Here is a 27707-nt window from a genome sequence, read left to right on the forward strand (position 1 = left end):
CACCAGAGATTCTGTGTTGGTGGTGAAGAGCAGGACGTGCAGCGAGGAGTCTCAGCGATGATCAGCTGAAACAGAAGTCCGACCAACAACTCACAATAGGAAGAGAATTGGATATTAACTTGCGAAACTTGACCGTTGCAACAATGATGAAGCTAAAGAGGAAATTCCACTCAAAGAGGCGTCTGAACAGTGCCTCCAGCAGCACAGCGGGCTCATACAGTGACCTGGAGGACCGGGTGGTCATGCTGTGCGAGGATATCCCAACGGAGAACTCTTTCGACTCGGGCCGAGGCTCCACCAGCCCCGGGGCTCGCTCCAATCGAGTCTCCCAGAGCGAGGAGCACGAGTCGGGATCGGAGCCTCGCATCGTCCACCTGAGCGGGGACAGACTGCCCTACCGACAGGCCTGCTACGTGGAGCAAGCGTCACCCCGGGCACACAAAGAATACTACATCCAGAGAGTCGTACAAGCGTATGCGTAATACTTTTTCAAATGAATGCTTAAATGTGCAGAATTTACTCCACGTTTTTTGTCCTGAAAGTTATCTTTGTCTTTGCTATTTGTCGACACGAGATGCACTTTTTTTCCTTTACGCTCTGAACTTGTGGCTACATGTTATTAGACTGCAGTTATCTTCCTGCCAAAGTTCACTCCAAGGCAAACGCGTCTGTCTGTGTGTAACGTGTTGGGTGATTGGGTTCGGCTTGCCCTCCCTGGTCTCAGGAAAGACCCACTACTCATGATCAAAGCCCCCCACGGCAACATTAAATATGAAATGTGTGTCTTTCTTTTTTGCCTGACAGCCGTCAATATGGAATTACGGCTGTCAGGTGAGAACATTTAAAAAAATTGCAAAAACACAGAAGTAATAAAAATGAGGTGATTAATCTTTAACCGTCAATCATGAATTAAAGTTGTTAAGTGTTGATTGACAGTAATGACAACGTAGCCACTAATTTGTACTCGCTGTTCTCTCTGGCTCTCTCTCCGAAGGCCCACTCTGATCGACATGAGCCAAGTGTACCGACAGAGTAACCAGGAGAATCTGGAGCAGGCCTTCAGCGTGGCAGAGAGAGACCTGGGCGTCACCCGACTGCTGGACCCCGAGGGTGAGAGAATCCTGAAGACTTTGCTCAGGGAATATCTGAGTTGGTTTGCCTTTCTTGTCTTCAGCTTCACACTTACAATTCCATAATAAAAATGAAGAAACATGTGTTTTACCTCCTATCTATAGATGTGGATGTGCCCCATCCAGATGAGAAATCCATCATCACATACGTCTCCTCCCTGTACGACGCCATGCCCAGGGTACCAGACGTTCAGAGCGGGGTCAAAGCCAATGTGAGTCCCCTCTTCCTCCTCATCAGATCATCAACAGATCACTATAAAGATATTTTGCAGCAGAGACTATGAGTATTTCATACATGGCCTAAATGATCACCGTAATGATTGATGGAGTAGTTGTAGCAGGCGCTCTTATTCATAGCAGTTCACAATGACTGCAATAGTGCAAACTAAAAAAACTAAAACGTCTATGCACCCGCTCCGTGCAGTTTAACTGCAGTTCACCGTGTGCACCTTCATGCCGTGTGTCTAGTTCCGTTAGCTGTTAGCTCGGTTAGTCAAACCCGCTCCCAGACGCTGCTGCCCACCGGCTGCTAACGGCTCCGACCGACACGAGAAGACATGCTCCGTTCAGTTTGTCCTTTGCTTTCTACATTCACACATGTACACACGTGACTGAATACACAATCCCCTGGCAGGGATAATGATAATATGAACGAGAGATCATCGAAGCAATTAGCTAAATATTCGCGTTCCGTCCATTCCACCAAAAGGATTCGCACAATCATCGATTAATAAGTTGTTTTTACTTTAATGAACCAACACTCAACTCTACACACGGGAGACGGGCTCTTTGTTATTTACTATGCAAGACCTTAGGTAGGACTGTACTGGGCACAAACCTGTACCCCTCTTTTGGAGCCCACTCACCATCACAAGCAAGTTCCACTACTTCCCCAGATGTTCTGTATGTCTGTTATATTTACAATCTCTTCTTTCTCCGTCAAACTTACTTTAGCACACACCAGTATCTATGTTGTTGTGTGGACAGAATGTTGAAAATATCGAATTTAAAGCTTTCGACTCATAAAACCTTTTCAAAGAAAGGATGATTCTGGTAAAAGCAGTGTTACAACATCTGTGTAACAGAAGCTACAGCTCAGCTCGTATAACTGCAACGTCCTGGGTTCAAATCTTCGCCTCCATTTCTACTCAAAGCAAAGCAGAAATGGCCTAAAACATGAACAATCACTAATACTAATAGGTCTCCGCTTAACTTGAACCTCTTTCCGTTTCTGTGCTTCAGGAGCTGGAGCTTCGTTGGCAGGAGTATTACGAGCTGGTCACCATGCTGCTGCAGTGGATCAGACACCACATCCTCGTCTTTGAGGAGAGGAAGTTCCCCACCAGCTACGAGGAGATCGAGGTGAGTGGTCTGGGCCTTAAGTCTTAAAGAAAGTGTTTTGACTGACATAACAGCAGAATAACTAATGATGATTAAGCCGACAATACATTTATTAATCCCTTTTTTGGTCTGCAGGTTCTTTGGCGTCAGTTTCTAAAGTTTAAGGAAACCGAGCTTCCTGCTAAAGAGGCAGACAAGAACCGCTCCAAACACATCTTCAAGTCTTTTGAGGTGAGTTTCCTCGGCAACGCTTGAGAGAATAAATCAAGTAGCTTTAGTTTACTTTATCTGTTTTAGAGCTTAAATAATCAATCCATTACTCGATTGACAGAAAATTAATCGGCAACTTTCTGATAATTGATTCATGGTTGCAGTCATTGTTCAAGCATCGAGTTACAGCTCTTTTGTCAACGGTTGGGCAGAACAACACATTTGAATATGTTAACTTGGGTTTTGGGATTTTCTTCCCGACTTCTTTCTGATATTTTTCACGCCATTAAAGAAAATAATTGTCAGCCCTAATCTACTTGTTATTTTGCAGGGTGCCGTTCAGGCAGGTCTCGTCAAAGTGCCGCCAAGTTACCATCCCTTTGATGTGGAGAAGGAATGGGGTCGCCTGCACATCGCCATACTAGAGAGAGAACGTCTCCTCAGGACCGAATTTGAGAGGTGAGTAGACCAATAGATCTGAGCCTCATCACACATCACATGCTCTGTTGCCAAAGCAAACACATTTAAATAAACAAACAAAGATCAGAAATGATTCACCCACCGGTTACTGTGTGCCCATGACGATGACTCATTTCCTAATGATAAAGTCCACTTTGGCAATAAAATGAAACTGGGTTGGCTTTGTGGGATGGGAAGTAAAAGTCGTATTAGGGCAAACACATGACAACTGGGCCTTCACCACGGCAACCATCTTACAAAAATATTATGGTCATCTGATAGACCTAAAAATGTGTCGTTAATCACAAGGTTATCAGGGCGTTGCTTTTAACGGGCTGTGGAGTTCTAAAAAACATCAGCGCTATTCTAGTGGACACACAGGGCTCTAAAATGGCTTTCATGCATCAGGGATACGAGTTAAAGTATTTATTCCGCCGGAAGACGGAGTGAGTGCTTTTTTTCCCTTTTCAGTAGTCTAACTATTATCAACAGGTAGTTTTTACCTTGGAAGCTAGAAACTACCGTGGAAGCTGTGAGTTAGTCAACCTTATTTAAAGTGTTTTTTGACCTTTGACCTCCTCCTCTCCCTCTGCAGGCTGGAGCGACTTCAGAGGGTCGTCAGTAAGGTCCAGATGGAGTCCGGGGTGTGTGAGGAGCAGCTCAACCAGGTGGAGACTCTGCTGCAGACGGTGAGACACAAACATTGAGTGACTTCAGTTTGACCAGGAACCCTTCGAGCGCTGTAACGTTGTTTGTCTGCGCGCTGCAGGAGGTGAGGATGCTGAGCTCAGGGAGACCTGCTCAGCACGCAGCAGAGATGGATGCAGACCTGGACAAAGCAGAAGGAATGATCCGCTTCCTCTTCAATGATGTTCAGCTGCTCAAAGACGGACGCCACCTTCAGGCCGAGCAGATGTATCGCAGGTGCAAAAATGAAACTGCAACATTAAGGATGAACAACCTTTGACATGAAGGCTGGAACTAATGATTACTCTCACTATCAATTGATCTGAACTAATGATTACTCTCACTATCAATTCACCTGAACTAATGATTACTCTCACTATCAATTCACCTGAACTAATGATTACTCTCACTATCAATTGATCTGAACTAATGATTACTCTCACTATCAATTGATCTGAACTAATGATTACTCTCACTATCAATTCACCTGAACTAATGATTACTCTCACTATCAATTGATCTGAACTAATGATTACTCTCACTATCAATTGATCTGAACTAATGATTACTCTCACTATCAATTCACCTGAACTAATGATTACTCTCACTATCAATTGATCTGAACTAATGATTACTCTCACTATCAATTGATCTGAACTAATGATTACTCTCACTATCAATTGATCTGAACTAATGATTACTCTCACTATCAATTCACCTGAACTAATGATTACTCTCACTATCAATTGATCTGAACTAATGATTACTCTCACTATCAATTCACCTGAACTAATGATTACTCTCACTATCAATTCACCTGAACTAATGATTACTCTCACTATCAATTCACCTGAACTAATGATTACTCTCACTATCAATTCACCTGAACTAATGATTACTCTCACTATCAATTGATCTGAACTAATGATTACTCTCACTATTACTCTCAATATCAATTGATCTGAACTAATGATTACTCTCACTATCAATTGATCTGAACTAATGATTACTCTCACTATCAATTGATCTGAACTAATGATTACTCTCACTATTACTCTCACTATCAATTCATCTGAACTAATGATTACTCTCACTATCAATTCATCTGAACTAATGATTACTCTCACTATCAATTCATCTGAACTAATGATTACTCTCACTATCAATTCATCTGAACTAATGATTACTCTCACTATCAATTGATCTGCCAATCTCTTTTTAGTTACTCAGAGTGCAGCAGGAATTAGTCCTATCCGGAATCGAGTTAGATTGTTTGCACTTCCAGTTCCCTCGTCTTGTAGTCAATAATTGTTTTTGAATAAGCTTTTGTTGAGATGCCTGACAATAAGATCTTTGGTTATCACACGCCTAAGAGATTTTAATGTTTTGTTCTACAATATATAAAATACATCAATGAAACCCCTCTAGTAAATTAGCTTTTGTATGTCCTTGTAAATGTTTGCTCTCGCTCATGTGGCTCTTTTTTTAAAACATGTTAGTATTTTCTGCATTAATCCAAAAGCCAATGGAAAAATCCCCTTTTTGTCGAGGGAACCAGTGGGATGATAAATTCCGTGGATAAAAAATACATCATCCCTCCAGCACTCTTAATTGTTTATTTGATCAACTGTCACTGCAGTGAAATTTGCAGAATCAATAGTCTGGAACCCAAATAATAATAATAATTAACAAATATCTACCACAAAGTTGAGAAACTGGATTCAGTGAATATTTTGTATTTTCTTCTTGAGTAAAACAATGAACAGATTAAAAAATGCTGTAGATTTATTTTTCTGTTGATCGACTAATCAATTAATGAATTGACATTCTTTATTCTTATTCTGGCTCTAGAGTGTATCGTCTCCATGAGAGGCTGGTGAACCTCCGAAGTGAGTACAACTTGCGCCTCAAGTCCAGTGTGACCACCACACAGATCCCCATGACTCAGATCCACACCGCCCAGGTCACCACCCTGCAGCAGGCCCCCATGAGGGTGCGGCCTGAGCTGGATGAGGTCACCATGCGTTACATCCAAGATCTGCTGGGCTGGGTGGAGGAGAACCAACGTCGGGTGGATGACGGGCAGTGGGGCTCCGACCTGCCCACCGTTGAGTCCCAGCTGGGCAGCCACCGTGGCCTGCACCAGTCTGTGGAGGAGTTCCGCTCCAAGATCGAGAGGGCAAAGGCAGATGAGGTACGGACAGCTGTCGTGATACATTAGGAAATATTTGTGATAGAGCAGAACGATATTTGATCTGAGATGGAAAATTGGGTTATAGTCTGCAGCAAAGGAGCCTGGTTCAAGACCTCTGAATTAACATCTCAGATGAACGAGTAAAGTGAAACAAAATATGTATATATGATTATGAAGTTAGTAGCATGGATGATGGTACATTATTTATTTTTTAAGGACTGAAATCTGCAAGTGAAACCATTTAAAACCGCTCGTCCTTTTCTGGTTTATTATTTAATTCCTTAAACCCGTTTTTCTTTCTCCATCCATCCCGTCTTGGATAATATACATTAATTGTGTTGCCATTCTGATGAATGGCAACACAATTTAGATTTTAATAGATTAACCTAGTAATAAATAATATAATTACATAAAATATATATATTAGAACAAAAAGATCTCTTCAGAAGAGGCAAAAAAGTGTTTTCTTTCTAATTTATTACCATCATATCTTGACTGATCTATTTTTGTATGTTTCTTTTTGCCTCTTCCTCCTCCAGAGTCAGGTCTCACCTGTCAGTAAAGCTGCTTATCGCGAGTATCTGGGAAAGCTGGAGCTGCAGTACAGCAAGCTGCAGGTAAGCTTCAACAAATACACAAAAAGAGATCCTGGCTAAAGAAGTATATTTGTCAACTTAAAGCTCCTAGTATCAAGTCAAACTCAAAACCGCATTAAGCATGACAGCACCAAGTCATTTTTTTAGCGCTCTGTTGCCGTCCAGTTACTTCTGAATGAGTCCCTCAAAAGGCAACATAACGGTTTATCATCTGCCCCTTTGCAGAACGCCTCTAAGGCCCGTCTGCACGACCTGGACCAGCTCCACGCCTTCGTCATTGCAGCCACCAAAGAGCTGATGTGGCTGAATGACAAAGAGGAGGAGGAGGTCAACTACGACTGGAGTGAACGAAACACCAACATGTCAGTCAAGAAAGACAACTACTCGGTAGGGTGACGATGATCTAATGACGTTTACCAGCAGTGCTTTCTACTGAGGAAGAGTGTGACGTGATTCTGATTGTGTTCTGAGCAGGGATTGATGAGAGATCTGGAGCTCAGGGAGAAGAAGATGAACGGTGTCCAGGTCACAGGAGACAAGCTGCTGAGGGACGGACACCCTGCCAGGAAGACTGTAGAGGTACGATGATTAGAGAAGGACTCACTTGACGACTAAACACCGTATCAAATTGTAGTCGTTTTTATTAGAAGCCTTTTTAAATCGGAGTGTTTACCCTCCTCCTCCTGCTCAGGCCTTCACTGCAGCTCTGCAGACTCAGTGGAGTTGGATCCTCCAGCTGTGCTGCTGCGTCGAAACCCACCTGAAAGAAAACACCGCCTACTACCAGGTATGGTTACTAACACTCACAAGACCCAGCTAAAAGGAAAGTTCCCTCCAACATCCAAACTACATATTCTTCCTCTCACCTATCGTGCTGTTTATCAATCTAGAGTGTTTTGGTGTGAGTGGTAGAGATGTCTGCCTTATTTCCAATATAATGGACCAACATGCCACTTTGCTTGTGGTGCTCAAAGCGCCAAAACATACAAGACTCAACAGCAATGTTTCTTTCCAGTAATTCTGACCCGGTTCCTCAAGATAATCCAAAGACCTTCCTCATGTAGGAACTATTTTCTTTCTACATAACTACATCACCACGCAAGCGTGGGTCATTGATTAAGCTGTAAGGTTAGCTAGCTCACTGTTGCTAGGTGAGCTAGTAAGGTTAGCTAGCTCACTGTTGCTAGGTGAGCTAGTAAGGTTAGCTAGCTCACTGTTGCTAGGTGAGCTAGTAAGGTTAGCTAGCTCACTGTTGCTAGGTGAGCTAGCAGTATCAGGTATAGGTTCATGCTTCATGCTGCGCGTTGATACGGTGGGAGTGTGTATTTCTGGAGAAAGAACATAGTTCCTACGGCTCACAACAAGGTCTTTAGATTATCTTGAATACCTGCGTTTGTTTTGAGAGCCATGTAGTCCCATTCTACTGGAGAGACGATATCGGCTGATATCACTCTGCAACTCGCACTAACTTCTAGATTGATAAATAGCACTTCTGGCAAGAGGAAAAATGTATCATACATTTTGGTTAACTGTCCGTTCACTTAATCAAAGCACCATTAGTATCCCTCATTGCTCACCTGTCCATCAGTAGGCTACACATGTTGCCCTTTTGTTTGTCCTGCTGTTGCTGCCTGTGTATTTAGGGTGAGATCTCAAAGCTGCTGCTTAACGTCTTTCCCTTTCCTCCTCGTCAAGTTTTTCTCTGACGTGAAGGAGGCGGAGGACAAGATCAAAAAGATGCAGGACGCAATGAAGAGGAAGTACACCTGCGACCGCTCCACCACAGTCACACGGCTGGAAGATCTCCTGCAGGACGCAGCTGTGGGTTTCTTCACCATCATGTTTTTTATGTAGCAAACGCATCAACACACTGTTACGTTGTCATACTTCAGCTCTGTCGTGACAAGAGAATGCTTAACGAGAGTAATTGTGCATGGAACACCATAACACATGAATTCATTATTTCTTCCCAGGATGAAAAAAGAGCAACTCATTGAATTCAAAACTCACCTGGAAGGCCTGAAGCGAAGGGCCAAGACCATCGTCCTGCTGAAACCACGTAACCCAGCGACGGCAATAAAGGGCAACAGCCCGTCCAGGCCGTGTGCGACTTCAAGCAGATGGAGGTAGGCGTCTTAACTCTTACATTTATTATTTTAACTAATTAATTCTGTTCAATATTTTGAGATATCCCCATAATTGATCATTGTTTTAATTATTGTTCAATATTCTATTCTTTTGCTCAATTCTTAATGATATGCAGTTCAAAAGCATTTTAGGAAGTGAAGTCATTCTCTTGGTAAACATCAGTACATTTACAGGAATATCAAGTAGTAGATTGAGTCATGAGCATCTTCATTGACCTTCCTCCAGATCACGGTCCACAGAGGAGACGAGTGCGCTCTGTTGAACAACTCGCAGCCTTTCAAGTGGAGAGTGCTGAATGATCAAGGCAGCGAGGCGACTGTACCGTCCATCTGCTTCCTGGTTCCGCCCACTAATAAGGAAGCTGTGAACAGTGTTGCCGGGTGAGATGAGAGTCGCTGTCTTACATTACTTTAAGTCCAAATTCACGTGCACACAGTGTGGCGTTAAGTGCTAATCTCCATTAACCTTCCTCAGACTGGACGGAAACCTCCAGAGGCTGCAGACGATGTGGCAGACGATGTTTGTGGACATGAAGAGCATGCAGTCCTGGCAGTACCTGATGAGAGACATCACCATCATCAAGACCTGGAACGTCACCATGGTAATAGCACTGGGCATACTGTATGAGAGAAAAGCTAATGCACTAACGAGGCCTTTAAGTTAAAAAATCCATGGAGCACAGTGACACTGAATGTAACTTGCTACAAAGACAAGAGGGATGCATATATACACTTTTAAATATTCAGCATCAAAATCTACATTGTCATTAAACCTGGCGAATTGCAGAAGAGTATTTTAGTGGTAATGATATTAAAGCAATATCATTTTTAGTTGCTGCATTTATATCTGCAATGAACCATTATGTGGAAACAGATAGATTTACCCTCAGTTACTCTGAAGATCCGTCTCTGAACTTAATGGTTTTCTCTCCTGTGTTTATGACCTAAGAACAGGTGGAAAAGAGTTTTGACAGGTTGTTGTTGTCGGATCATTTTGGTCCACTAACACATGTTTTAAAAAGGACTAAAATGTACGTTTCTTCCGGGTGAGTTTTAATGTACATACCTTGCTAACCACAATAAGTATACCTTGTGTTTAGAGTGCATGAAGAAATTAAACTCTGTGGAAGAAAAGGTTAATGCCCAAACACCTAAAAAGGTTTTGAATGCGGTCTATTTCTGCCACTAAATCCTCCACAATGTTCCCTTCAAGTCTCAAACACAGGAGAGGATACAGTTTATACAAGACATAGAAAATGAACAGGGTTTTTTCTCTCTTTCGCTCCTCTTCGGGCTAAAGTAAACTTAAATTCAGATGATGAGGGTCAGGGCTATTGTTTCACCTCATTTGAACCAAGTATTACATAGTATGTACAGATATTTACATATTGTTTCATATTTACCATGCAAATATCAATTTGACTTCAAATTAAGTATGTCTTAAGGATAAAACTTTCCTTAAGACATACTTAGTCTACTTGTTATTATACTGTCAATTATTTATTTAAATAAACAAACGGCATTTAATATCCATCTTTCATCTGCACCCTCGTAGTTTAAGACCCTGAGGGTGGAGGAGTACCGTCTAGCACTGAGGAACCTGGAGCTGCACTACAGGACTTCCTGAGAGACAGTCAGGACTCCCAGATGTTCGGGGCGGAGGATCGCATGCAGGTTGAGTCCAACTACAACAGAGCCAACCAGCACTACAACACAATGGTCAGCTCTTCAGAGCAAGGTGTGTACGGTTTAGTATTTCATGAAGCACTGCGAGGTCTTTCATCACCTAAACATGGTCCAACATTGATTATGAGACATTATGGGACAAAACAATTCTCTCATCCAATCAGTTCTCAGACATTTGTGTTGACATACAGTCATGGTCATTTGAGTGTGAGTTGACTGTTGGATTCACATTACAGGCTATGTGCCACCCAGAGCAGGTAAGGTGCTTCAGTTACAGTGCTAGATGTGCAGTAGGAGCTTTTGATTGGATGAGCAGGAACGCGTGTGTGTGTGTGTGTGTGTGTGTGTGTGTGTGTGTATCGAGTGCTGTTGTGTTGTCATGTTTCATTCCATCCATTAACTCAATCAGCTTCATGTTCCTCACTGATTCTGGTTTCCCTCCTAACTTCACTCAGTGTTGCATTCTTGTCTGCATGAGTTTAACAGCAGCTGATTTTCAATCTTTAGCACGGAATGATTTAATTAATTAACTGATAAATTAACCACTGTGACCAATAATCAAATGGAACCAATCAAGCATGAATAAGTACATGTACTGTGCACAATGTGACATTAATACTTTTGCAAATCATAGACAGTAATTGTACTAAAGCCCGTGTAGTTTTTTTTGTAACGTATTACACTTATCAAGAGTGTGTGTTCTCTGCAAACTTATAATAATCAATATTTTATTTCCAATCCAACCAGGAGAGCAAGACGAGTCGGCGTGTAAGACGTACCTGACGAAGATCAAAGACCTTCGTCTGCGGCTGGAGGGTTGTGAGAGTCGAACAATGACACGTCTCCGCCAGCCTGTGGACAGGGAGCCGCTCAAAGCCTGCGCCCTGAAGACTGCGGAGCAAATGGTACCAATGACATAACACAAAATCAGGAAGGAAAGATAATTACCAAAATGTATTTCTAGAGTGCTTGATAAATGTTGTGTTTCAATACTCATCAGGTATCATTTGATTTTAAAATAATGGTAATATATTCATATTATTGGCTATAATATCAGTTCTCCACCACCTCCCTTTTTCCAATGACAGAAGTCCAGTCTGAGTTGGAGGGCTTAAAGAAAGACTTGAACTCCATCAGTGAGAAGACCGAGGAGGTCCTGGTGTCTCCTCAGCAGACCGCCTCCGCCCCGATGCTGCGCTCCGAACTAGACGTCACGCTGAGGAAGATGGACCACGTCTACGGCCTCTCCTCCGTCTACCTGGACAAGTGAGGCGTTTGTGACTGAGCGCCTCGCGGAGAATTCCCTGCTGGGATTGTGCTTCTTTTTGTTAACGTGGAAACCTCTTTGATTTTAGGCTGAAGACCATTGATGTTGTGATCAGAAACACTAAAGACGCAGAAGACACACTGAAGAATTATGAGACTCGTCTGCTCGATGTGAGCAAAGTGCCAGCCGAAGAGAAGGAGGTGGAAGACCAGCGCAGCCATCTGAGTATTTCCTCTTTTCCGGATACTATGATTGAACGCATACCCTGGTCTTGATCGTTTCCCGAGGCTGGAACTTGCATTGCTTCCATGTCAAGGTGATGATGTTTTTCCCATCTGACAGGCGATGCACGCTGAAGCGGAGGGCCGACCAGGGTGGTATTCGACCGCCTGCAGGACGAGTTGAAGAAGGCAAACGTTTGTCAACGCAAGATGACGAGGATCCACGGCGAGCGCGACGCCGAGCTGGAGCATTACCGCCAGCTGGTCAACGGCCTGCTGGATCGCTGGCAGGCCGTTTTCGCTCAGATGGACCTGAGGGAAGCGGTAGCTCGACATCCTCGGGCGCCACATGAACTCCTACAACGGAGCTACGAGTGCTCATCCATTGGCTCGGAGAGCGCGGCAGAGGCCGGAGAACATTCAGGCTGTGCCCATCAGTGACAGCAAGGCTCTCAAGGAGCAACTGGCAGAGGAGAAGGTATTGGAAAGGAAAGGAATGAGTTGTGTGGGGTAAAGGGAAGTATGGTCATTATGCCCTCTGGTGGTCACAGTGAGGGCACTTTACTCGCCGTTAGTGATCATATTAAGAGGAGTAGATGTAGATAACAAGAATTGTGAAATATGCAATGAAAAAGTAAAAAAAGTCTTTTTGAATAGTGAAGCATTGTCTGTTTTTTATGTTTATACTTACAGAAACTCCTGGAAGAGATTGAGAATAATAGAGGCAAGATTGAAAATTGCCAGAAAAATGCAAAGGCTTACATTGATTCAGTCAAGGTATGTATAGCTACTTTAAGCTTGACAACAAGCTTTTTTTAATGGCTTGGTTTAAGATTATTTTCTTCCCTTTTTAGGATTACGAGCTCCAGATTTTGACTTACAAAGCCCTCCAGGATCCCATTGCATCTCCTTTAAAGAAACCCAAAATGGAGTGTGCATCTGATGATATCATTCAAGAGGTAAGTCACCTGAGAAGAGTAAAGCTGTGCTTACATCTAGTTACCATGGTTGAGTATGCTACCGCTTTTGTCTTTCTGTCATAAAAATGTACTTAAAAGGTATAAGTCAGATGTATTGAAGTGGGGTTATGTGAGGTACTTATTCATCATCCTACAGTAGAGACAGATGGGAGAACTAGCTAAAAGTATTTTTAAAAACAAATAATAATAACAATATCAGTATTAAGTGTAAACTATATTTACCTTGCCGTCAGACTGAAGCTGTCATATCCATCTGTGCTCTCTTCAAAGCCACCAGACTCCTGTGACAAAAAGAGCAGAATATTTGCTGGTCTCACGCTGCCTCTATTCAATAGTTTGGTATTTTTAAAGGTTTGGTTTGGTTTCAACAAAAGTCACATGATAACACGAACCAACCAATCGAGGCAGAGGTAGGTAGACCAATAACTTGCATGTTTTGCTCGGTGAAATTATTGTTTTTTGGGGTAGAACGACTTGGCCGTAAATAACAAGGCTGGCGGTTCGATCCCCGGCGCCGACTGTCTGGCTGTCCTTGAGGAAGACACTGTACCCAGACAGTTATAACACAATTTAAAGTTTTAAAGCACTGAAGTTGTGTGGCTTTGAAGGGAGCAGAGAAAACGTCTTCGGTAAGAGTTGTCTGGTCAGGTAAAAATATTCTTGGTATATTTTGTCAACTTTTTTTTCAATAGGTGTATAAAATACATTTTGTTGCTGCCCCGTCCACAGCCGTAAATTAAGAAACTCAAACGACCCCACTTAGCTCTTAAGTAACTCACTGCATTCCTTTCAGTACGTTACTCTGAGAACCCGCTACAGTGAGCTGATGACTCTCACCAGCCAGTACATTAAGTTCATGACGGAGACGCAGCGCCGCCTGGAGGAGGACGAGGTAAATACACACAGACTCTGGAGACATGCAGGAGCAGGTTTTCTGTCAAAAGCCTAATGTCCCACTATGTTAACTGATTTAATGTGTGGGAAATCATGTGTCACTCAAAACGTGTGGTTACTGTAGAATGACAGGACAGTGTTCAGTGGTGAAGCAAAAGGTTTCATCACATCACATCCCCACTACAGTATATGTCTCTCATTCCCCTACACTGTGTATTTAGTCTAATCATGTCACATAGTCAGTACATATATGTACAGCCATCTGCCTTGACCTCACGTTTTGCAACTGCTTGATTTAGGATTTGCTTCTTTATTTCCTCTTGAAATCACCTACACTTGTGATTTGAAGACTTCAATTTGGCTGCCTGCCTTCTCAGATATATCATTTTAAAATCTACTTTACCTTTTACCTTCCCCCCCCCCCTTTTCTAACTTTCTATTGTGTTTGATCCTTTCGACCTGCTCGCCAGTGCTTTGTCATGATGAATATTAATCACACCCTTAAGAGATGAATTAACCCCAAAGCACCAGGTATTTAAAAGAAAACTAAAAACCTCACAGTTCATGTCATTCGTCTCTGTCAGACCCTTGTATGTAGTCAAGGGAAGGTTCAGGATTTTTTGGAGACCTTTTGTTATTGAGTTGAGTGAATTGGCATCCAGTTTCTATCAGGTTTAGCTTTGCTAGTGTAAATGTCCACTTTTAATGAAATTCACTAGACATCATATGTATTTCTACTATTTTAATATAATAACTGTCACAAAAGCACTTTCCCTTTTCAAAGGACTTATGTTTTTGTTTTTTATATAACACGCTTTTATAATAGTGGAAAAGGGCACATCACAACTATGCAGTTTTGAGTCGAAAGTAAGATCTTGAAATGCCTTGTGTTTGAAGTTTAAAAAAAACTAAGATATTTGTTTTGCAATAATATATAACAAAGAAAAGTCAGCAAATCCTCAAATTATTTCCCCCCGATTATCAAAGGGGTTGCAAATTATTTTTCTGTCTTTTGTTTCAGCTGTAAAACTTTTTTCCCTCCATTTGTACTGGCAAATAAATATAAGAGGCTGATGCAAATATATCAGAAATAAGAGTGCTAAACCAGAGCATAATCAGATATCAATATGACAGGTTTCTCAAGTGTTGGACCTTCCTTTTTAGAGTGTCGATCACCTGTTGCTGTCGCCCATGTTACTGAAGAGTAGAAGTCGTCTCTTGATGTTTACTGTGCCTTGATCTTGTAATCGACGTTTACATCCAATCATGCTGTGTTTGCTGCATCATTCTGCTCTTCTTCCTACAAGGGTATCTTTTTTTTCTACTTTTTGCATGCTGCTAATTATCTATTGTTCCTTGCCCATTTATATCAATGAGTCGACACATTTAACGGTAGCTGCTATTTATGAATGTAAAGATGGAGGAGTCGAACCCCTAAATATCAAATGGTGACTGACTAACGCAACAACGTTCCTCTAGAAACCAGAACATTCAATATTCAAAAGCAGCAACATCACACCTTTACGAAAGCTTCTACTACATAGATAATGTTCTATTATTTATAACAAACCCGTCAGATATAATACTGATTATATCAAATGTGACCAAGGTTGTCTCACAGATTATATAAAACATCGATCGATTCAAATAGCTCAACTGCATGAAAGCAAAGTGTAGTGACGTGCTGTGATGTTGTGAAGTAAAGTGTCATTCTGTGTGCCACACATTAAATTAACTTGACAAGCATTTCCCTATACTGTATTTTCTCTCTAGTTAAAAGACGGTCTCTTTGTAGACAATTAACTGTAACATATTCTCATGTATTTACATTTTCATGTACCTACACGTTTTATTTTGTAGTCCAACACCGCTAACATTTTCTCAATGACCTTTGATCCCTCTTTGCTTCTACAAATGCAGAAAACTTCAGAGAAACTGAAAGAAGAGGAGAGGAAAAGGATGGCAGAGATACAAGCTGAGTTAGACAAACAGAAACAGTTGGCGGAGGCTCATGCTAAGTCAGTAGCCAAAGCAGAACAAGAGGCCCAGGAGCTGAAGCTGAGGATGAAGGAAGAAGCCAGCAAGAGGCAAGATGTCGCGGTGGATGCTGAGAAACAGAAGCAAAACATACAGCATGAGCTGCATCATCTGAAGAGTCTGTCTGAGCAAGAGATCAAGTCCAAGAGCCAGCAGCTGGAGGAGGCACTAGTCAGTCATACCAAAATCGAGGAGGAGATCCACATAATTAGACTCCAGTTAGAGACAACAATAAAACAGAAAGGCACCGCTGAGGCCGAGTTGCAGCAGCTCAGAGACAGGGCTGCTGATGCTGAGAAGCTCAGGGAAAGCTGCTCAAGAAGACGCAGAGAGGCTTCGCAAGCAGTGACTGAAGAGACTCAGAAGAAGAAGAATGCAGAAGATGAGCTGAAACGGAAATCCGAGGCAGAAAAAGAGGCTGCCAAGCAAAAGCAAAAAGCAATGGATGACCTGCAGAAATTCAAATGCAAGCAGAGGAGGCAGAGAGGCGCATGAAACAGGCTGAGGAGGAGAAGCTGAGGCAGATCAAGGTCCGTAGAGGAGGTGGCACAAAAGAGTGCTGCCACACAGCTGCAATCCCATTCCATGTCATTCAGTGAGAAGACTACAAAACTGGAGGCATCCCTTAAGAAAGAGGCAGGGCACTGTTCTTCAGTTGCAGGAGGAAGCCGAAAAACTCAGGAAGCAACAAGAGGAAGCGAACAAAGCCAGGGAGCAAGCAGAGAAAGAGCTTGAAACATGGAGACAAAAAGCCAATGAGGCTCTCCGCTTGAGGCTGCAAGCTGAAGAGGAAGCTCAAAAGAAGAGTCAGGCTCAAGAGGATGCAGAGAGGCAGAAAATAGAGGCTGAGCGGGATGCCAAGAAAAGGGCTAAAGCTGAAGATGCTGCTCTTAAACAGAAGGAGAATGCAGAGAAAGAGTTGGAAAAGCAGAGGAAATTTGCAGAACAAGTGGCCCAGCAAAAGCTGTCTGCAGAACAGGAATGCATACGACTAAAGGCCGACTTTGACCATGCTGAACAACAGAGGGGCCTGTTGGATAATGAGCTCCAGCGTCTGAAAAATGAGGTGAATGCTGCCGAAAACCAGAGGAAGCAACTGGAAACCGAGTTGGCCAAAGTCAGAAGTGAAATGGATGCTCTTCTGCAGATGAAGATTCAAGCTGAGAAGCAGACGATGTCCAACACAGAAAAGAGCAAGCAGCTTCTTGAGTCTGAAGTGTTGAAAATGAAACAACTTGCAGATGAAGCAACTCGACTGAGATCGGTCGCCGAAGAGGCAAAGAAGCAGAGGCAGACTGCGGAGGATGAGGCAGCGCGGCAGAGAGCTGAGGCAGAGAAAATACTTAAAGAAAAACTGGCCGCCATCAACGAGGCAACTCGTCTGAAGACTGAAGCTGAGATTGCCCTGAAAGCCAAAGAAGCAGAAAACGAAAGACTGAAAAGAAAAACTGAAGACGAAGCTTATCAGAGAAAGCTGCTGGAGGATCAAGCTGCTCAGCATAAACGAGACATACAAGAGAAAATCACACACCTGAAGAGCTCGTCTGATTCTGAGTTGGAGAGACAAAAAACAATCGTGGAAGAAACTCTGAGACAAAAGAAGGTGGTTGAAGAGGAAATTCACATAATTAAAATCAATTTTGAGAAAGCTTCAAAAGGCAAGTCGGAATTAGAGGTGGAATTAAAGAAGTTGAAGGGTATTGCAGAGGAAACCCAGAAGAGCAAACTCAAAGCTGAGGCAGAGGCTGAGAAACTAAAAAAGTTTGCTGCTGAGGAAGAGAAGAAAAGGAAGGAATCAGAGGAGAAGGTGAAGAGGATTACTGCAGCAGAAGAAGAGGCAGCTCGACAATGCAAAGCCGCTCAGGAGGAAGTTGAACGTCTCAAAAAGAAAGCTGCTGAAACAAATAAACAGAAAGAAAAGGCTGAGAAAGAAGCGGGGAAGCAGGTTATTCTGGCCAAAGAGGCAGCACAGAAATGCAGTTCAGCAGAGCAGAAAGCCCAAGATGTCCTCAGCAAGAATAAAGAGGACAGCCTCGCTCAGGCAAAGCTGAAAGAGGAGTTTGAAAATGCTAAGAAGCTTGCACAAGCGGCTGAGAAGGCCAAAGAGAAAGCGGAGAAAGAGGCTGCCTTGTTCCGACAAAAAGCTACAGAGGCTGAGAAGCAAGAAAAATCTGCAGAGGATGAAGCCGCCAAACAAGCCAAAGCTCAAAAAGACGCGGAGAGACTGCGTAAAGAAGCAGAGGAGGAGACCTCCAAGCGAGCGGCAGCTGAGGCGGCAGCACTTAAGCAGAAGAAGCAGGCTGATGAAGAGATGGCCAAGCACAAAAAAACAAGCAGAACAAGCGCTCAAGCAGAAGTCCCAGGTTGAGAAGGAACTTACAATGGTCAAACTGCAGCTGGACGAGACTGACACGCAGAAAGCTGTGTTGGATGAGGAGCTTCAGCGAGTTAAAGGTGAAGTAAATGATGCCGTCAAGCAAAAGGCACAGGTGGAGGATGAACTGTCCAAAGTCAAGATCCAAATGGACGAGCTCCTGAAACTTAAGCTTAAGATTGAGGGAGAAAACCGGCGCCTCATGCAGAAAGACAAAGATAATACACAGACTCTACTTGCGGAGGAAGCAGGGAAAATGAAGAGCTTGGCGGAGGATGCTGCCAGACTGACTGTGGAAGCTGAGGAAGCAGCCAAACAGAGAAAGACCGCTGAGTCTGACTTGGCTGAACAGAGGGCACTTGCAGAGAAAATGCTAAAAGAGAAGATGCAGGCTATCCAGGAGGCGACAAAACTTAAAGCGGAGGCCGAGGAGCTCCAGAAACAGAAGAACCAGGCACAGGAAAAAGCTAAGAAACTACTGGAGGACAAACTTCAGATCCAGCAGCGCCTTGATAAGGAGACAGGGGACTTCCAAAAATCATTAGAGGCTGAGCGGAAGAGGCAGCTTGAAGTTTCGGCTGAAGCGGAGCAACTGAAATTGAGGGTGAAAGAGCTCAGTGATGCTCAGTCAAAAGCTGAAAAGGAGGCTAAGAAATTCAAAAAGCAAGCAGATGAAGCAAAAGTGCGTCTCCAGGAGACAGAAAAACAAACTACAGAAACTGTTGTGCAGAAGTTGGAGACACAGAGGCTGCAGAGCACCAAAGAGGCAGGTGACCTAAAGGGGGCCATCGCTGACCTGGAAAATGAGAAGGAAAAACTGAAAAAGGAGGCAGAGGAACTTCAGAAAAAATCTAAAGAGGTATTTGAGATGAATTATTAACACTGTCAGGTCAATTTACATAACCCTTCCAATTAACACAGTCCTGTTAAACATGCTAACTAGCTACAGTATTTGTGGAATCACATGTAGCAGTTCATGTGATTCCACTACATGTATAGTAACAACCAGCAATTTATATGAATGCCATTCAAAACACAACACTGCAGAGTTCAAATGGTCACTAATACTGACTGAAATACTTGTATTCACTTAATTACAGAAAGTTAGATTTAAAAAGACTGATATGGCTATGCTAAAGCTGAAGAGAAAATGTAAGCCCAGCAAAAAGACTTGAAACTGCTAGCCTGGCCGTCAAGTTCACTTTGGTCTTTGCACGTATGTTAATTAGTGAGCTTTAGCTTTAGAGATGCTGGTAGGCAGAGTAACCTGTGGACAGAGGGAAATGTTTCTTTCCATATTCAGTCTGTTTGCTGAGCTTCATACAGCGTACAGTGAATGTGTTCAGTCTTCTCATGCAACTCAGCAAGAAAGCATATTTCCAATATTGTTTAACTATTAGTCTTAATAATATTGCATCCAATGACATTTGACTAATGTTGTTCTACTTTTTTCCAATTAGATGGCAAATGCCCAACAAGAACAAATTGTGCAACAGCAGGCCATTCTTCAGCAGTCTTTCCTCGCAGAGAAGGAACTGTTGTTGAAAAGAGAAAAGGCTGTTGAAGATGAGAAAAGAAAGCTTGAGAAACAGTTTGAGGATGAGGTCAACAAGGCTAAAGCTCTCAAAGATGAACAAGAACGTCAGCAGAAGCTAATGGAAGAGGAGAAGAAGAAACTGAAGGCCATTTTGGATGATGCTTTAAAGAAGCAAAAGGCGGCTGAAGAAGAAATGAAAAACAAACAGAAAGAAATGGAAGTGCTTGAAAAGAAAAGGCTTGAACAAGAAAAACTCCTGGGAGAGGAAAACAAAAAGCTCAGGGAGAAACTTCAGACTCTGGAGGTCGCCTCCAAACAGGGTGCCTCCAAAATGAAGGACATTAAAGTCCAGACTGATGAGGTTCCTGAGGAGCAGTTAGTTGCCATGACAACGGTGGGAACAACAAAGAAAGTTTTCAATGGGTCTGTTGAAGTGGACGGAGCGAAGAAGGATGCAGAATCACCGTTTGCATTTGATGGAATTAGAGAGAAGGTTCCTGCTAAAAGGCTTCATGAAATTGGTGTCCTGACCAAAAAGGAATTGGACAAATTGAAAAAGGGTAAGGTCTCGGTGCAGGACCTTGGAAAGACTGATAAAGTGAATTCATGTCTTAAGGGTCAGAGCTGTGTCGGAGGGGTCTTGACTCCATCCAAAAGAAAAATGAGCATCTATCAGGCTATGACTGAGAACAAGATCACGCCTAACACTGCCACAATGCTCCTGGAAGCTCAAGCAGCTTCTGGTTACATCGTAGATCCAGTAAAAAATAAACTCCTCACTGTAGATGAGGCTGTTAAAGATGAGCTAATCGGCCCTGAGCTTCATGACCGGATGCTCTCTGCAGAGCGAGCGTCCACTGGCTTCAAAGATCCCTATACCGGAGCCAGAATCTCTCTCTATGAGGCCATGAAGAAGGGACTTATTGAAAAGGAGCAGGCCACCAAATTCCTAGATGTACAGCTTGCAACTGGCGGCATCGTTGACCCTATCAATAGCCATAGAGTGCCACTTCAGACTGCCTACAAGCAAGGTCAGTTTGATGCAGACATGAACCAAAAACTCACTGATCCCAGTGATGATTGCAAGTTATTCATTGACCCCAGCACTCAGGAGCAACTCACCTATAAACAGTTGCTGGAGAAATGCTCCAAGGATGCAGAGACAGGACTCCTGATATTACCAGTAACCGAGAAAGCTGCTCAGAGTGAGAGAACATACACAGATCAGGAGACCAAAGACGTGTTCAGTACATCAACTGTTGTTGTGCCTTTTGGAAGGTTCAAAGGCAAAACCGTCACCATTTGGGAAGTCATAAATTCTGAATATTTTACAGAAGAGCAAAGAAGAGAATTGATTCGCCAGTACAGGACAGGCAAGATCACGGTAGAGAAAATCATCAAAATTGTCATCACTGTTGTGGAAGACAAGGAGAAGGATAAAGAAAACGTGTTTAATGGTTTGAGGGCTCCAGTCTCTGCCAGTGAACTGTTAGAGTCTAAGATTATAAACAAAGACTTGTTCAACAAACTGAGTAATGGCAAGATAACGGTGAAAGAGATCTCTGAGATGGAGCCTGTGAAGAAGGCGCTACAAGGAACACCGAGCATTGCTGGACTACTGAATGAACCAACCAAGGAGAAAATGCCTTTCTATCAAGCTATGAAAGAGGAATTACTGTCACCAGAAACTGTGTCAAACCTTCTCGAAGCTCAAGCAGCGACTGGGTTTGTAATCGATCCTGTCAAAAATGAGAAGGTCCCTGTTGATGAAGCTGTTAAGTCGGGTCTTGTGGGCCCAGAACTCCATGAACGACTCCTGTCAGCAGAGAGAGCCGTCAGTGGCTACAAAGATCCATATACAGGAAAGAAGGTGTCTCTGTTTGAAGCCATGAACAAAGGCCTCATAAAGAAAGACCATGGCATCCGTCTGCTGGAGGCACAACTCTCAACAGGTGGAATTATTGACCCTGTTAACAGCTATCGCATCCCACATGAGGTGGCCTGTAAGCGTGGATATTTTGATGAGGAAATCTGCAAAACCTTGAACAAAAACACTGACGACACAAAGGTGTTTTATGATCCTAACTCACAAGAGCATTCAACCTATGCTCAGCTCATGGAGAAATGTGTCCCAGACAAGGAAACTGGACTTCTATTGCTTCCTCTTTCAAAGAAGGCTGCAAAAAAGCCAAAAGAAGGCAAACAGGTTACAGAGGCGGAGACAAAAGAGGCTTTGAACCATTCAACCATGGAGCTGGACTATGGCCCTTTCAAAGGCAGAACAATCACAATTTGGGAGATCATACACTCTGAATACATCACTGAGGAGCAAAGAATACAGCTGATTCGCCAGTATAGAATGGGGCAGGTGACAATTGAGAAGTTGATAACGATTGTGATAACAATGGTTGACGAAAAAGAAGACAAAACAAAGGAAGAGGCCTGTTTTGAAGGCCTTAGAGCACCAGTCACTGCCAGCGCTTTGCTTGATTCCAACATCATTGATAAGGCTACATTTGACCAAATTCAACAGGGTAAAAAGACACCTAAAGAGGTGAGTGAAACTGATAAAGTACAGAAGTACTTGCAGGGCACAGACCGCATTGATGGTATCACTATGGGAGATGCAAATGAGAAGTTAAGCATATATCAAGCAATGAAGAAGAATGTTTTGCAGCAAAACACTGGGCTTGCGCTACTTGAGGCCCAAGCTGGAACTGGTTTCATAACTGATCCGGTCAGAAATCTGAAATACTCTGTGGATGATGCTGTGAAGGATGGAGTAGTTGGCCCAGAGCTTCATGAAAAACTTCTTTCAGCTGAAAAAGCAGTGACTGGATACAAAGATCCGTATACAGGCAATACAATTTCTCTATTCCAAGCCATGAAGAAGGAACTTATCCTGAGGGAGCATGCTATTCCTCTCCTGGAGGCTCAGTTTACTACAGGAGGGATCATTGATCCAGTCAGCAGCCATCGTGTTCCCAATGATGTGGCCATTCAGCGTGGCTTTTGCAGTAAACAAATGTCGAAGTCCTTCAATGAACCCTCAGGCGATGTTAAATGCTTCACCAATCCCAACACCAATGAAAGTGTTACTTACAAGCAGTTGGTGGAGAAATGTGTAAGAGATGCCAACTCTGGTCTTTGCTACCTGCCTCTGTCAAAGGTCGAAGCTCCTACTCCTGTTGAGAAATCGTACCACTACACAGAGGAGCAAGCCCAAACAGATCTAGCTGAGACTCAAATTGAGATCCCTCATAAGAGTTTTGAAGGAAAGACTATGACCATTTGGGAAGTCATGAACTCAAATATGCTTCCTGTGGAGGAGAGACTACGCCTCATGGAGCAGTATCGCTTGGGACAAATCACAAAGGACAGAATGCTTATCATCATCATTGAACTCATTGAACAAAGAGAGACTCTAAAGTCGGAGCAGAGCATGTCATGTGATGTAATCAGAAGAAGAATTACTATTGAAGAGTTATACAGTGCTCGAATTATTGACTTGCAGACATACAACCTCTTGAAACAAGAAATGATGACTATTCGGGAGGTAATGGAAATGCCGTCAGTCAAACAGTACCTCTTTGGTACAGGCTGCATTGCTGGAATCATGTCAGACAATCCTCCAAAGATCAGCATTTACCAGGCAATGAAGAGCAAACAGATTAAACCTGAAGTTGCTTTGAATCTCCTCGAGGCACAAGCAGCGACAGGATTCATGATCGATCCAGTGAAAGATGAACTTCTAACAGTAGATGAAGCGGTACGCAAGGGGCTTGTGGGCCCTGAACTTCATGACAAACTTCTCTCTGCTGAAAGGGCAGTTACAGGTTACAAGGATCCGTACAGCGGGAAAGTGATTTCTCTCTTCCAGGCAATGAAAAAGGACCTTGTTCCTGAGGATTATGCCTTGAGGCTGTTGGAAGCCCAGAATGCCACTGGTGGATTAATTGATCCTGATTACTACTTCCGCCTCCCTACAGATGCTGCCATGCAGCGTGGATACATCAACAAGGAGACACTCGACAGAATATCTGAACCTACTGAGGATGTGCAAGGCTACACTGATCCAACGACCGATGAAAAACAGTCCTACGCCCAGCTACTGAAAAGATGCAGAGTTGATAAAGCAAGTGGTTTGCGGCTGCTTTCACTAGCAGACAGAAGACTTCTCTTCAAGGGTCTCAGAAAGCCAATCACTGTGGATGAGCTGCTTCGTTCACAGATCATCAACCAAAAGACATACGATGAACTCACAGATGGTACCATTTCAGTGGAGGAGGTCAGCAGAGAGGTGAAGAAATACCTGGAGGGTACCAGCTGTATTGCTGGTGTGTTTGTAGAATCTAGCAAAGACCGCCTGTCTATCTACCAAGCAATGAAGAAGAACATGATCAGACCAGGGACTGCCTTTGAGCTCCTTGAGGCTCAAGCCGCCACAGGATATGTAATTGATCCTATTAAGAACCTGAAACTAACAGTCCCTGATGCTGTTAAGATGGGTGTTGTTGGCCCAGAGTTTAAAGATAAACTCCACTCTGCTGAACGAGCAGTCACCGGCTACAAGGATCCTTATTCTGGCAAGATAATCTTCTCTATTCCAGGCTATGAAAAAAGGGCCTCATTCTGAAAGATCATGGCATTCGCCTGCTAGAGGCTCAAATTGCTACTGGTGGAATCATTGATCCAGAGCAGAGCCATCGCTTGCCGTTGAAACAGCCTATGAACGTGGCCTCTTGATGAGGAAATGAATGAAATCCTCACTGACCCATCCGATGACACAAAGGGATTCTTTGACCCCAACACTGAGGAAAATCTCACCTACCTGCAACTGATGGAGCGATGTATGATTGACCCAGAAACAGGCCTCGCTCTCCTGCTGCTGAAAGAGAAGAAGCGCGAGAGGAAGACATCATCCAAGTCCTCTGTTCGCAAACGTAGGGTCGTCATCGTTGATCCAGAGACGGGGAAAGAGATGTCTGTGTATGAGGCGTACCAGAAAGGGCTCATTGACCACCAGACCTATCTTGAGCTGGCAGAGCAGGAGTGTGAGTGGGAGGAAATTACCATCACCTCATCTGATGGAGTTGTGAAATCCATGATCACTGACAGAAGGTCTGGTCGGCAGTATGACATTGATGATGCAATCTCAAGAGGCCTGATCGACAAGTCAGCTCTGATCAGTACCGTGCAGGAACTCTGTCCATCACAGAGTTTGCAGACAGGCTATCTGGAAATGTGAGCGGTGTCCGATCACGGTCATCCTCCTTTGGCTCCTCTTCCTCTTACCCCATGACTCCAATCCCTTCCATCAACGCACCAGCAACCATATGGAACGACCCAACTGAGGAAACTTGCCCTGTGGCTGGAATCTTAGACACAGAAACACTAGAGAAGGTGTCCATCACAGAGGCCATACACAGAACCTTGTGGACAATATAACAGGTCAAAGGTTGCTGGAAGCTCAGGCTTGCACGGGAGGTATTAGTCGACCCAAATACGGGAGAGAAATTTGCTGTTGCGGATGCAATGAACAAGGGGCTTGTGGATAAAATCATGGTTGGACCGCATCAGTCTCGCACAGAAGGCGTGCAATGGATTTGAGGATCCTAGAACCAAAACCAAAATGTCAGCAGCCCAAGCTCTAAAGAAAGGCTGGCTATACTATGAAGGCTGGCCAGAGATTCCTTGAGGTCCAGTATCTCACTGGTGGATTAATTGAACCAGATGCTACCAGCAGAGTCCCCATCGATGAGGCCTTAAAGAAAGGCACCTTAGATGCACGCACTGCTCAGAAGTTACGAGATGTTAGTGCATACTCAAAATACCTCACGTGCCCTAAAACTAAGCTGAAGATCTCTTACAAGGATGCTATGGAAAGGAAGCATGATAGAGGAGGGGACTAGGTCTGTCGGCTACTTGAAGCATCATCCCAATCAAGCAAAGGCCTGTACAGCCCCTACAGCGTCAGCGCGTCAGGCTCCGCTTCTGGCTCACGGGTCCGGCTCCAGGTCGGGCTCCAGAAGAGGCAGCTTTGATGCCACAGGATCAAGTTTCACAACAAACTTCTCTTCCTCGTCCTCTTCCTATAGTTCACCAAGTTATGGCCGCCGATACTAATGAGTTTGAAAGTTAAGCAATGATTTTCTAAGGGAAGGACACACTAAAAAGCCACAGTGCTCACCAGATGCCTACTTCTCAGTGGAATATGGACTACTTTTATTCTGCTCTGCATGTGGCTATTACAGGACTTTAATACAAGTTAAATAATTATGTTTATTTTATGTGTCACATTTACTTTTAGTTATGTCTTTGCTATGTATCAGACTTTCTGATTACCGTACTGAAAGCAGCATACGCAGGAGCTGTTTATTATTTCCAATATCTATAACAAAGGTTTCAAGTGTATATGGTATCTTTTTTCGTTTGGATTTTTTTTAAGTTTAACGACTTACTGTTCCACAAACAGGATGTTATTTACAATATTGTGCGTGTTACACTAGAACTGCTTATTACCTGATTGAACCAAACAAACATTTCTGTACATGTGTACATTTCTGAATATTAGCAAAAGAAAGATAAATGCCACTCTGCAGAGCAGAATAAGGAGTCTCTCCCAAAGACGAATAATACACATAATATAATACATGTCATTTAGCTGACGCTTTTATCCAAAGCGACTTACAATCATGTTACAGTCATACACTGTAGACACAGCTACAGGGAACAATTCAGGGTTAAGTGTCTTGCTCAAGGACACATTGGCTAGGGGCGGGGGATTGAACCACCAAGCCCCTCAATGAAAGACAGACCTGCTAACCACTTGACCCACAGTCGCCCCCCCGAATACACACTAAGAGTGTCTGCTTTAAGAATGCCAAGCTTCAAGATCTTTTCTCTCCTGGCTCCACATATACTCCCCATTATCTACTCCATTCCCAGTTGTCTGTCATATAACCTGGAGTTACAGCAACATGCTAACCCTGTGATGAACCTCAAAGAGCAAGATCCAATGAATGGAAGGATTATGTAGCCTATTATGACCATTAACACCATCTGACCGAGACATCATACAAGGCCCCGCCTCTCTGGAAGCTTTAAAAGGGTACGTTTACAAAAGATTCAACTATGTCTCAATTTAGTGCAATTTCTGGGTACGTTTGTGTCATTTCGGTTCTGAACTCCAAAGTCTAATGTTGTTGTTCAATGTTGAATTCTTCTGTTTCAGACATCGTCCCCACAGTTCATCTCCAGTTCCCCTGGCATTAACGTCGGACTTTGTCCATGATTTTAATATAACAGTTACAAAAACACAATTGCTCATATGACATTTCATTCTAATCTTGAACTTATATAAAGGCCTATACCATGCTTTGTAAATGCCTGCAAAATACTCTGAAACACTTCAATGGGAAGTTGAGTATTATAACAAGATGCAGTGGTTACTCTGCAAACTGGCTGATGCATGACTGAAAGAGCAACGCTACCCGTACTGGTATAAGTACTGTGCTATCAGGTGAGCCTGTTTTACAGTCCGACTACAGTATGTCACACACTTTAGAATAACTGTTCATGTCAGTGTCAGCAATGTAATATTCACACAGGGCTACAATGTAATGTTTAGGTGTTTAATAGCTCAAATTAAATCCCCCACCGTACACAGATAGTAATGTAATATATGTACTGTACACTGACGATTGAGAAAGATCTTTAAGCTTTGCCACAGACTCAGAATTTGTATTTTTCACAGCATATACTTATTTTAATTCTCCTTTGTAAAGTAACACATGTGATCTCTTATCATTTTATTTTCTTACTCTTTATTTCTGCTTTGCATGATTTACTAACATCTAAAAAGGTGCAAACACAAAATAGTGGAATACATTAAAGAATTTGTTTTACGATTATGTTTCAAAAGGTTTGAAGGATGTATTTTAATGA

General features: G+C 43.1%; 1 protein-coding gene across 1 annotated transcript in view; it reads left to right on the top strand.

Moving 5' to 3' along the window:
* Positions 1-26325, top strand: part of pleca (plectin a) — a 43742-nt gene extending 17417 nt beyond the window's left edge. Inside the window, 44 exon segments of the mRNA XM_034544964.1 lie at positions 995-1110; positions 1236-1342; positions 2373-2492; positions 2607-2702; positions 3013-3140; positions 3736-3829; positions 3910-4064; positions 5679-6021; positions 6561-6638; positions 6843-7004; positions 7092-7196; positions 7309-7404; positions 8313-8442; positions 8596-8703; positions 8706-8743; positions 8991-9145; positions 9240-9366; positions 10320-10380; positions 10383-10502; positions 11198-11355; position 11415; positions 11539-11716; positions 11806-11942; positions 12060-12259; positions 12261-12416; positions 12632-12715; positions 12793-12897; positions 13712-13810; positions 15733-16300; positions 16303-16382; positions 16384-16485; positions 16487-18181; positions 18183-19082; positions 19684-24357; positions 24359-24376; positions 24378-24474; positions 24477-24500; positions 24503-24940; positions 24943-25185; positions 25188-25252; positions 25254-25328; positions 25330-25437; positions 25439-25764; positions 25766-26325. Coding sequence (XP_034400855.1) covers positions 995-1110; positions 1236-1342; positions 2373-2492; positions 2607-2702; positions 3013-3140; positions 3736-3829; positions 3910-4064; positions 5679-6021; positions 6561-6638; positions 6843-7004; positions 7092-7196; positions 7309-7404; positions 8313-8442; positions 8596-8703; positions 8706-8743; positions 8991-9145; positions 9240-9366; positions 10320-10380; positions 10383-10502; positions 11198-11355; position 11415; positions 11539-11716; positions 11806-11942; positions 12060-12259; positions 12261-12416; positions 12632-12715; positions 12793-12897; positions 13712-13810; positions 15733-16300; positions 16303-16382; positions 16384-16485; positions 16487-18181; positions 18183-19082; positions 19684-24357; positions 24359-24376; positions 24378-24474; positions 24477-24500; positions 24503-24940; positions 24943-25185; positions 25188-25252; positions 25254-25328; positions 25330-25437; positions 25439-25764; positions 25766-25886 — 12991 coding nt within the window. The 3' untranslated portion in view covers positions 25887-26325.
* The last annotated feature ends 1382 nt before the right edge of the window (positions 26326-27707 follow it).

The sequence above is a fragment of the Cyclopterus lumpus genome, chromosome 11 (assembly GCF_009769545.1).
Source record: "Cyclopterus lumpus isolate fCycLum1 chromosome 11, fCycLum1.pri, whole genome shotgun sequence".
Classification (NCBI taxonomy): domain Eukaryota; kingdom Metazoa; phylum Chordata; class Actinopteri; order Perciformes; family Cyclopteridae; genus Cyclopterus; species Cyclopterus lumpus.